Here is a 12,349-nt window from a genome sequence, read left to right as displayed (position 1 = left end):
TGAGTCTCCCTAGCTTTTGATTAGGATTTTAGTTTCAGATTTATAGTTTTTTGTTGATATGTCTGTGCATTGTATCATTTCTTTAGGCAAATACATTGATAAACCCACAGCCTATCACCACATTTCAACAGAAACTTAAAGATAAAAAAGAGTCTATATATTATAGCAATCAGTGGGCACCATTAGGAAAATCTCACGATCAAACACCGGGATTACCTAAAGGACTGGACATAACCAATACAACATTTGGGACACCAGTCATCAGAGGTAGTAAAACATAAGGGGAGTATAAAATAAGTCTTTTGGGAAAATGGAGTTAAATATACCATTGGTGTGGTTTTTGGTGATGTAAATGATTATTCAAAGAATGAAAGAGCTGAGTGTGGTGTTTACCTGTTATGCCAGCTGCTTAGGAGTCTGAGCTGGGAAGATGGCAGGTTTGGAGCTTGTCTCAGAGAGGGAGAAGGAGAAAGAGAGAAGGAGAGCAAGAGAGAGGGAGGGAGAGGGAAAAGGAGAGAAGGGAGAGGGGAGAGGAGAAGAAAGAAAGGGAAGTGTGGTAAATGTAGACTGTAGTGAGGCATTGAACTCTTTACGTGGCCCACACTGGTGTCAAACACATGCTCCTCCTGCCTCCGTTTCCTGAGTGCTGGGATTGCAGATGTGCTCCGTCATGTGCAGTGAAGGGAAATTTTTGCTGTTAGGTTGAAAGGGAAGATTGAAATAGTAAATGGAGTTAGATTTTAAAATTATTATGCAAAACAGTGGCAACAGAACAACTCACCAAACATGAAACTAGGGACCACCGCTCATTGGAAAAGCAGCTCTGAAACAGCTTATCTAGAATCTGGACCAGTCAGAAAAAGACGCTTTTCCAGGTTCTAATGATTTCCCAAGCACCTTTGGTGACGTTGGGGATGGAAATTCATTAAGAAAGAGTCAGGGTCTGTGTTTCACTCTACAGCTGCCAGAATTTGTGGCCACCCCATAGGGCATTAGGGTCTCTAATTTAAAATTTGTATTGGCTTAGGTCATGTTAAGAAGTTGGGAAGAAACTAAAATCAAAATTTTCTAGAGAGTCATAGGGTTGGGGATTTAATTGAGCTTGGACCACAGCTCAGAACAACCTAAATGGTTGACTGACACAGAGTTCTGGTAGTCTTCAGAGTTCTAGGTAGTAAGAGTTCTCTGGATTATATCTTGTCTTCCTGGAAAACTTTTCACTTATGTTGGCTTGTGATCCCTCAGGATGTCTGCGTACCTTGTACATTGATCATTTGTTCTTGTCAGTTTAAGTACATGACAAATAGATACTTCAAAGCTGATTCCATTGGTTCTTCCTTCAGAACTCTCGGCTAGAGAAGTAGTGAATCCACCAAAATCCTATGAGGAAGTATTTAAAGAAGGAAAAGAAGGACATGATTTGTATGTTGTTTCTCATAACGATTACTATGTGGGTAAGTGGCCTCTGGCTATTTGTGAAGAAGATCAGAGGGTGTAATGTTCATATGTTAAGCTCAGGGCCTGGCCATTAACGGGCAATCAATGAACGGTAATTTAGTATTATTATAAGGTCCTAAATCCTTCTAGGAACCTTGATAGGGAGGACATAAACCCCGGTAAAGAACACATGTACATATACTTTAGTTCCTGGGGATCAAATCTTGGGCCTTCCACTGAGCTATCCCCCCTGCCCTACTTATACATTCTGTACATAAAATATAAAAACACATGTATTTTTATATTAATACATGTTAATTATTACACATGTATTAATTATTAATACATGGATTATTACACATTAATACATGTGTTTTCTTTAGTGCTTTTAGATTTAAAAGTTACTGTCCTTATTCGAATGCTGGGCTTACTCTAAGTGCTAGTTTTAGATAAAGAACTCTAGGTGATGGTCAAGTGCACATTTTTTGTTTTGTCTTTTTGAGACAGGGTTTCCCTATGGAGATCAGGCTGGCCTTACACTCACTTTGTAGCCCATGCTGGCCTTCGACTCACAGAGCTCCTCCTGCTTCAGCCTCCTGGGTGCAAGGACACATATTTTTGATTCAGATAGGTCAGGTTCAAATCCGAACTCATCTGTTTACTGTCTTTTAGATCGTGAATCTTTTACTTATTTGATTATCACCATCCTTATGTCTTGAACAGGTATACTAATAATATTATGAGATTGAATACATACAAAATGATGGGCATAGCCCTGGAACATGGTAAATGTTCATATCTGTTAGCTATGTTTATTATTACTAAGTGATGTTCTCTAATAGTAGTAGAATTATTCTGTGGCACAAGTAAAGGGCATTAAGTTTTGTAGTGCTTAAATAAAACTTAATTGACAGTGTACTGATGTGGGTAGATCGGTGTAGTAGAGGACTGGGAATTACCCCGATACATGCCCGAGAAAGCCCACGGTGGTGTGAGATTCAAGGATTCTCGGTTAGTAGAAGTGAGAGCTGCCCTGCGCTGTGGAGCAGCACGCTTTCTGACTTGTTCCTTTTCTGTATTTCTTCCCTTTCCTCCCCGTTTGTCTTTTAACACCATACCACCTTTCTCTGTTCTTTCTCTCAAACTTTTGTCCCTGACCAGGGCTTGTTTCCTACCCCATTGCTCTAGTGCTTGGGTTTCTCACTCTCCTCTTTCATAACTAATCTCTCTAGGTTCCCACACTCCTTCCTGTGTTCCCAGTCCTGAGCTACCCCTGTCTCCCCTTCCAAGTGAGTCCCTGCGCCTGCCCACTTGGACACCGCATGGCTCCCCCACCTCAGCCCCTCACTGTATCTCTGCTTTTCCTCTTTTTTTCTGGGTCTTTTTGAGGCAAGGTCTCGCTATGCAGTTGAGGGTGGCCTTGAGCTCACTTTGTAGCCCAGGCTGGTCTCAAACTCATGACAATTCTCCTGCCTCAGCCTCTCAAGTGCTGGGATTACAGGCATGTGCCACCACGCCCTCTGCTCCTTCTCTTCTCCTAACCCTCCTTTCCTCTTTTCTTTATCCCCTTCCCTTCCTTCCTCTCTTCTGAAAATGTCTGATGTATTTTGAAAAACCTTGTCATCTATGCTACATCCAATACAGTGCCTTCTATTTGTTTTAAAAAGAACTGTGTTGGGGCTGGGGATTTAGCTCAGTGGCAAAGCGCCTGCCTGGCAAGCGTAAGGTTGTGAGTTCAATTCCCGGTACAGGAAAAAAACTAAAACAAACAAACAAACAAACAAAAAAACCAAACAAATAAAAAGAACTGTGTCAATGAATGTGTATATACACACAACCTATAGTGAGATGTAAGCATTAATGGTCTGAAGAAATTTACTATAGGTTTTTTATATTTAGAATAGCTCTAATGGACCATATAGGACTGAAATTACTTTCATTTGCTGGTTTTTTTAATGGAAGTTTCATTAGCCTCTTGAAAGTCATAGAATCTCATTCTTTAAGCATTGTTAATCATTTTTCTCATAAGGAAAGTAGTTCCAGACCAGCCTGAACTATATAGCGAGATCCTGTCTCAAAAAAACCAAAGAACAACAAATAGTAACCACCCCCATAAACATACTAGTGAATTTAAACATTAAAAATGAGGAAAAAGTAAGTGTAATGATAAATCCTTTTCTTTTTTAAGTTAGGGTCCTATATATTCCAGGCTGATGTGGAACTCACTATGTAGCTGTCAGTGGTCCTCCTGCCTCAGCTTCTGGAGTGCTGGGATTACAGGCGTGACCCACAGTGCCCAGCGATAAATCCTATTAGCCAGAGATAACTTTGGTTGATAAATCAAATGTTTTTCTAATCTCCATCTGTTGAGCCTTTAGGTAAATAGAATACTTTACATGCTTTTAAGAAACCTACTGTATACATTAAAATTTTTCTACAAAATTTATCAAGGACTTCATTCAACAACAATAGATTCATAACATCTTTAAAATATATTTAATCTCAACTAAAGTAATAGGTTAATTAATAGGTTAAATTTGCACTTTTATAAAGTGCAAAATATGTAAATACACAAGAATATCTCCCTCAAATACCAACCTTTCACATAAGCTTTTCTTTGTACATTCATCTATATGAGGGATATATGTGTATTTAATCATATATATAATATATTACATTGTATTATAATATAAATCATATATATTATATATGGTTTATTATATATATGCATATATATTTTTTTTCTTCATGTGAGATATTTTGGAAGGCAGCTATGCACTGTACCACCTACACCTCTGTGTGTGAGATATTTTGGAATGTCTCTCCCCAACCGTTATTTTATTCTGAGGAAGGATCTCCCTAAGTTGCTCAGGCAGGTCTTGATCCCACAATTCTTCTGCCTCAGCTTCCCTAGCACCTGAGATTGTACATATATATGAGCATGCCAAGCTTGGAATGACTTCTTTACTTTTTCCTTCTCTCTCTCTCTTTCTCTCCTTTCCTTCCTTTTTTCTTTCTTCCTTCCTCCTTTCTGCACTAGGGATCAAACCCATGGCCTAGCCCATGCTAGTCAAGTGCTTTACCACTGAGTCATACCCTTGGTCTTTCTTACTCTTCTGTTTATTTTGGTTCTGGGAGTGCCATGCCTTGCCTAGGTAAGCTCTCTGCCACTGAGCCACACCCTCCACCCACCTCCGCCTGTCTGTTCGTTGTGTGGTAGTCAGGCTTCAACCCAGGGCCTTCCTGAATCCCCAGCCCCTTTTTATTTTTTTTAATTTTGAGACAGAGTCTTGCTAACTTGCTAAGTTGTCCCGGCTGAGCTCAGACTTGTGATTCCCTGCCTCAGCCTTCCAGAGCACTGGTATTTCAGGCATGTCCCACCACGCCTGACAGAATACCTTTTCATGTCAGTATCTGTAGGGTATTTTTCATTCTTTCAAAACTGTCTCCTTTCTGTACCTTTGTGAGTGTGGTCTGCTCTTTCTTTAGATTATATTCCTTGATTTCTCAGCATTAGAAGTTTTCATTCCTAGAGCCAAACTGTCCTCTCAGGTAGCTGCTTCAGTTTGTCCGCAAACTCAGCAATGTAAGAAAATTTCCATTGCCCTCCTCTCCAAAAGTGAGTTTAGCCAATCTTTATTTTTGCTTAACTGAAAGATGGTTATGGTTTATTGTTACTGATTTTATTTATATTTACGTTATATGGATTACTAGCCAGGCTGAGTGTCTTTTCTCTATTTTTTTGGGGGTGGGAGGATGGTGGTGGTTCTGGGGATTAAACCCAGGACAGTGGCATGAGCTACATCCCCTGCCTTTTTTTTTTTTTTTTTAGATAGAGTCTGGCTAAGTTGCTAAGTTGCCAAGGTTGAGCTCAAACTTGCAATCCTGCCTCAGCCTCCCTGAGCCCTGTGATTACAGAGATGTGTCACCACACTTGGTTCTCTATCATTATTATTATTTTTGAGACAGGGTCTCACTATTTAGTGTAGGCTGGCCTTAAACTCACAGTGATCCTCCTGCCTCAGCCTCCTGAGTGCTGGGATTACAGGCATGTGCCACCATGCCCAGTGTCATTTCTGAGCTTGCTGATTGCTCTCAAATTTCAGTTCTACTTTTTTTTTTTTTTTTTTTGAGACAGGGTCTTGCTATGTAGTTCAGACTAGCCTTCAACTCACTGTGTACCCCAGGCTGGTCATGGACTCATGGTGATCCTCCTGCCTCAGCTTCTCACATGCTGGGATTATAGGCGTGCATGCTTGCACCACCACACTTGGAAGTAGCTTGAGATTTTGGAGTGATATCTGAGAAATCATTGCCAAGGCCAAAGAAATATTTTTCTCTAGTCTTAATATTTAGGTTTTTGTCAATATTGAACTGATATTATGTATAGTGTATGGTAAAAGTTTAGCTTCTTTTTTCAATCTTTTTTTTTTTTTTCAGGTGAAAATTTAGTTTTTTTGGCACCATTTATTGTTCAGACCTTCCCTTCCCCATTTTGTCTAATCTTGGTGCTCTTGTCAAAAATTAGTTGACCATATATCTGTTTGGATTTATTTCTAGGTTGTCTATTCTATGATGCTGGTCTATGTATCTATTTTTTATAGCAATATTAAACTATTTGGATTACTATAGCTTTGCCATATAATTTTATTATATTTGTACTTTTTTGGTCCTGGGGATTGAATCCATGCTAAGCATGTACTCTGTCACTGATATATCACTCTATGCCTCTAGCTCCTGCAACAGACTTTTTAATCAGAAAGTGTGGTGCCTCTGACTTTTTCTCTCTGAGATTGCTTTGGCTGTTTGGGGCTTTTATGCTGGTATATTAATTTTTATAATTATTTTTTCTGCAAAATGTTATGATTTTGATAAGAATTGAGTTAGATCTGTTTATGGCTTTGAATAGTAGGAACATTTTGACAATATAGATTCTTATAATCCATAGCATGGAATATCTTTCTGTTTGTGCCTTTTCAATTTCTTTCATTGGTGTTTTATAGTTTTTAGTAGAAAGGCTTTCTTACTTTCTCATTGCTGGGACAAAATACAAGACACCCACAGCTAAAGCAGGAAAAGTTTATTACAGTCCAGCATTTGTAGAGGTTTTAGTCCACAGTTGGCTGACTCCAAGGCAGGGTGGTGTGCAGAGAGGCATCGTAGGGAAAAACAGTTCATGGTGGGAGGAAGACGGGCAAGCAGTGATGTATCAAAGAAGCAGGAAGCAGCAGCAACAGCCCTCTTTCTGTCCCTTGTATCTACTTTTTAAATTTATTTTTTTTTGTCCCTTATATTCTATCTAGGCTATACTCTTAGAATGGGTAGCACTCACACCCAGGGTGGGCTTTCCTTTTTTTTTTTTTTTTTGGTACCTGCAATCGAACTGCTGAGCTATATCCCTGGCCCCGGGGTGGGCTTTCCCATTTTTCCACACCCAGAACTATGTCAAATCAATCAATGGACTAATTTAGTAATCACATACCCTTGATCCCAGCATTACACTCTTTTTTTTTTGGTTTTTCTCCGGTACCGGGAACCGAACTCACGACCTTGCGCTTGCCAGGCAGGCGGCTTTGCCACTGAGCTAAATCCCCAGCCCCAGCATTACACTCTTAATCCTAGCATCACACACTCTAGATCCAGCCACCTCTGAAAATCCCCACCTATGACCAAATGAGGCTTTGGAGGGGACATCTAGACACAAGCCATGACACACTCCCTAGATTCAGCCTGTTATGGTTGATACATTGTGTCAACTTGGGGAGTCTAGAGGTTTGGCTAAGTGACTCAGCAGGAAGCCAGGGTGCTTACTTTGTATATATCCTGAGCCTGTGGAAGAGGAGGGCATGGAAATTATGTGAGAGCTACATGCCCCTTAGGTGGGGGTAGCCTGTTTACAATGTAAGGGAGGGAAAGAAGCTGCTGGCCGCCGTTCCTCCCTTTTGCTCTGGCTGCATTGCTGTTCGGCTGCCATTCTCCCTTTGCTCTTGTTGCTTTGCTATCTTTTGCCTCGGAGCCAGCCAAGTATGGACTGAAACCTCCACAAACTGTAAGCTAAATAAACCTTTCCTTCCTTAATTTTGGGCGTTGGGTATTTTTTCTCAGCAATGAGAGAAAAGTAACCTCCAAAAAGCCCACTATGAGCACATGAGACTTTGGAGGTACATCTAGATAAGAGCCTGCTTGGTCTTTCACCTTGTATGTTAGATTTATTCTTTTTTTTTTAGTCTTTTTGAGACAGGGTCTTGCTGTGCAGTTTAGGCTGGCCTTGAGCTCACTTTGTAGCCCAGGCTGGTCTCGAACTTGCAAGGATCCTCCTGCCTCAGCCTCCCAAGTGCTGGGATTACAGGTGTGGGCCACCACGCCTGGCTAATTCTTAAATTCCAGTTGTGGTGGTATGTGTCTAAAGTCCCAGCCTCTCAAGAGGCTGAGGTAGGAGGATTGCTTGAGTCTAAGAGTTTGAGTGAATATAGCAAGACCATATCTCAAAAACACAACACAAAAACAAAACAAAACAAAACAAAAAAAAAACAATTAAGGGGCTGGGGATTTAGCTCAGCGGCAAAAGCGCCTGCCTGGCAAGCGCAAGGTCGTGAGTTCGGTTCCTGGTACCAGAGAAAAAACAAAAAACAAAACAAAACAAAAACACAACACATAAAAAAAAAACCACATAATTTATATATAAGTATTTTATTGATTGATGTTGTTTTAAATGGGATTGTTTTGTTTTCTGTCTTTGCACTGAGCTACGCCCCCACTACATCCTTGGTTCTCTTTTATTTTGAGACAGGGTTTCACTAAGTTACCCAGGCTGCGCTCAAAATTGAGATCGTCCTGCTTCAGCTTCCCTTGTGCAGGATTATTTTCTTGATTTCTTTTTTTAGAAAGGTAATTATTTTTATAGCTAAATGCTAAGTTTTTTTTGAGGTAGAGTCTTGTAGAGTAGCCCACATTGGCCTGAAACTTGTGATCCTCCTGCCTTAGTCTCCTGAGTGCGGAGGGTACAGGTGTGTACCATCATGGTCCACTGAACATGGATTTTTGTGTGTTGTTTTGTATCCTGCAACTTTACTGAGTTCTTTTATTAGTTCTAACAAGTGTTTTTGTGGAGTCTTTCTCTACATGCAGCTTTCCAAATATTAACACAAGGAACTCGTGTATTGCACCCCACCAGTCTCCCAGCTCATGTGGGGAGTGCTGCTATTGTTGGTAGCCAGATCTGCTCAGTTCCCCATACTGTTATGATTTCATTCTTTGTCTCACTCTCATTTTCAATATCAACGAGGACGTGATGTTTTTCTTAAAAAGATTATTTGTATTGCTTAATTCAAAATCTCCTTCTCCTCACAGGAGAAGCAAAGAACCGAAAGTATAACCCGTCAAGTTTCCATCGGTTTAACTTATTTGGAGTCCCTACACCACATTGTAATGCTGGAAAAAATACTGCAAAGAGTTTATATTGGCTTCATGAACTGCAAATGTAAGTTTAATGAGACTGTGTCTAGGGCTAAGTGTTAGATATTTGACATTTGAAAAGAAATGCTTATTTTTAATTTGTTTTTTGGAGGTAATACACTGACATAATTGAGACGTAAAATTTCAAAAAATATACAGTGAAATGTCTTCTACTTCTGATACACATTCTGTCTGATTCCTCCCAAAGTGAACATGATACTGTTTTTTTATTTGTAGCTTTCTGAAATTACTTCAGGAATTTACAGATAAATATAAGTATACATGTTTGTTTATTTGTTTAATTTTTTGAGACAGGGTTTCAATATGCAGTTCAGGCTGGCCTTGGATTCTTTTGGAACCCCTGGCTGGCTTTGAACTCACAGTGATCCTCCTGCCTCAGCCTCCCGAGTGCTGGGATTACAGGCGTGAGCCATCATGCCCGGCGACTTGTGTTATTTTTAATCCCGAGACAACAAGCACATTTTGTATTCATAAAAATGTAGATTCCCTGTTATGATTCAAAAATAAGTTTGTAAATACTGTGGTGGTATAGTGGGTTGATGATTATAAATACTGGCGTTCTGCCTCCCAATAAGATATGCCCATGTCCTGATTCTTAGAAGCCAAAAAAAAAGGATCTTTGAACATATAAATAAGGATGTTGGGATGGAAGAGCTCATCCTGGATTATCTGAGTGGATTGCTCTGGTATCCTGGATTACCAGACTTTGAAATGGTACATTCCCTTAGTGTGGGAGCGAAATCCGAGACAGAAGAGAAGACTTTGCAGCAGGTGAAGAGAGAGGCAGAAACTGAGCAACGTGGCTGTAAGCGGGGGACACCAAGCAGTGCCGGTAGCCACCAGGCATGGGAAAAGGAAGGAAAGGAGTCTCTCCGAGAGGGTTTGGAGGAAACGAGGGCTGGCAGATGCCTTGACTCCATACCTCTGGCCTTCAGCGCTGTGAGAGAACACATTCCAGTTGCTTTAGCAAGTTTGTGATAATTTGTGCAGCATCCACAGGAAACTAACATACTAGGCCTTCCCTCGCTCCTTCCTTTGCTTCCGTACTCCCTCCCTCTCTCTCTGTTTTTTTTGGTCTTTTTGAGACAGGGTCTCACTATGCAGTTCAGGCTGGCCTTGAGCTCCCTTTGTAGCCCAGGCTGGTCTCGAACTCCCAACGATCTTCCTGCCTCAGCCTCCTGAGTGCTGGGATTACAGGTGTGTGCCACTACGCCTGGCTTCTGTATTTTGTTTGCAAATGCCACAATTTTTTTTCTTTTTTTGGGTACCAGGAATTGAACCCAGGACCTTGTGCTGTGGGGCAGGTGCTTGTGTCACGGAGCTACGTATCCAGCCCTTATATTTTGTTTGGGTACAGAGTTTCAGTTACTAAGTTTCCCAAGCTTGGCTACATTTATGATTCTCCTGCCTCAGCCTCCCAGAGTGCTAGGGTTACAGGCCTGTGCCACCATGCCTGTTTTAGCCCTGCATTCTTTTGTGTCAGTAGTAGATGGAGATTGTTCTGCTTTTTGACTTCTAGGTTTTCACAGCCCCCATGTATTGGTCAGCTTTCCATCACTGGTACAAAATATCTGACACCCTCAACGTGGAAGAGGAGAGGTTTAATTTAGCTTATGGTTTCAGGAGTTTTAGTCCGTGGCTGGGTGGCTCCAAGGCAGGAATATCACAGTGGCATGGCAGAGCAAAGCTGCTTACTTCATGGTGACCAGGAAGCAGAGCAATGGAAGTGCCAGAGAGGAAGGGGCTGGGGATCAGGCAAAGTATTGATGGTCACAGCTCCATGACCCACCCAGACATACCCAGAAGTGTGCTTTAAAAATCCCCTCAGTGGCCAGGTATGGTGGTGCACACCTATAATCCTAGTACTCAGGAGGCTGAGGTAGGAGGATCGCCATGAGTTTGAGGCGAGGCTGGGCTACATAGTGAGTTGAAGGCCAGCCTGAACTACAGAGACCCTGTTTCAAAAAACAAAAATAGCCGGGTGTAGTAACACAGGCCTATGGTCCCAGCACTTGGGAGGCTGAGGCAGGAGGATTCCTGTGAGTTGGAGGCCAGCCTGGGCTACGTAAGTGGGTTCATAGTCAGGCTGAACTACATAGTGAGACCCTGTCTCAAAAACAAAACAAAACAAGACCCAGCCAAACATATAAACCAACCAACCCATCAGTGCTCCCAAGCCAATCAAGTTGACACGATTCAGTTTAACAACCACAGTGGTCCTTTAGACTGTCCTAAGAGTAGAGCCTTCCAGTCATTAATAAGGACGTATTTAGTAATGCTTTGGGGTAGTTAAGAAAAACACTAGATTGATAAGGGCAGACAATATGCAGGGTGCATTTCCCTCCGATTTTCTCTACCCTCTTGGGAGCTTTATTTGTGGAATACTGTCTTATCAGATCATACTTTTTGTATTTTCAAACTTAATTGTAATATTACTGTTAAAAGCAGTAAAGAAATTATTAATTCCTTTGGCTCATCAGATTGAAAAAAGTTTAATACTTCGTTCTTCAGTGCAATTTCTGTTATAAAGCCAAGCATGTTTGCTTACATTTTAAGGCATCTAATTTTATATGTACTATTTAATGTAAAATTGGTATACTCTGAACTTTTAAGGGATGTATTTCTTTGTAAAATTATCTCTGTATTCTGTCTATGACAATTTAGTTTTACAAATCAGTTTGAATCATCAGATGGTAGGCTGTGTGCGTGTGTGCGTGCGTGCATGCGTGTGTGTGTGAATTCACGGCACAAAGAGTATTGTCTGAACTGGCTACTGAATGCTGTTGAGCTGTGCATGGCATTATCTTCTAACATATGTGTCTATCCACAGAAACAGTTCAGTGCTTCCTAATTCTCCCAAGAGCATAATTCAGGCGCTTTCAGACTAAAGAGTTAGTCCTTGGCTGGGCGTGGTGGCATACTGCTTCAATCCCAGCACTTGGGAGGCTGAGCCAGGAGGCTCAGCCTGGACTACATAGAGAGTTCAAGACCAGCCTGAACTATATGGCAAACTCTATCTGAAAAAAAAAAAAACAGAAAAGAAAAAAGAGTTGATCTTGTGCTTTTATCATCCCTGCGTTTTTAAACTAGGCCCCTTGGAGCTAATTTAATTTTTAATTTTGTTTTTGAGACAGAGTCTTGCTGTGTAGTCCAGACTGGTCTTGAACTTACTATGTAGCCCAGACCGACCTTCAACTTGTGATCATTCTGCCTCAGCCTCCCAAATGCTGGGGCCTTAGGCATGAACTACTGTACCCAGCTCTACAGCTGATTTTTTATTTGATTTATTTATTTATTTTTGGTTTTTGAGACAAGATCTCACTATGTAGTACAGGCTGGCCTTGAACTCATTGTGTAGTCCAAGCTGACCTCTAACTCTTGACAGTTCTCCTGCCTCAGCCACCCTAGTGCTGGGATTACAGGTGTGTGCCACCAC

General features: G+C 41.1%; 1 protein-coding gene across 2 annotated transcripts in view; it reads left to right on the top strand.

Moving 5' to 3' along the window:
- The window catches only part of Efhb (EF-hand domain family, member B), a 54,233-nt gene that overhangs the window by 13,989 nt on the left and 27,895 nt on the right, over positions 1–12,349 (top strand). For both annotated transcript variants that reach the window (XM_005387460.2, XM_013515691.1), the window contains exons 4-6: positions 87–267; positions 1,344–1,454; positions 8,788–8,917. In XM_005387460.2, coding sequence (XP_005387517.1) covers positions 87–267; positions 1,344–1,454; positions 8,788–8,917 — 422 coding nt within the window. The remainder of the gene's footprint in view (positions 1–86; positions 268–1,343; positions 1,455–8,787; positions 8,918–12,349) is intronic.

This window comes from Chinchilla lanigera, unplaced genomic scaffold, assembly GCF_000276665.1.
Source record: "Chinchilla lanigera isolate Chin_1 unplaced genomic scaffold, ChiLan1.0 scaffold00029, whole genome shotgun sequence".
In the NCBI taxonomy this organism is placed as follows: domain Eukaryota; kingdom Metazoa; phylum Chordata; class Mammalia; order Rodentia; family Chinchillidae; genus Chinchilla; species Chinchilla lanigera.
Note: the sequence above shows the minus strand (reverse complement) of the source record. Positions and strands in the feature narration are given on the sequence as shown.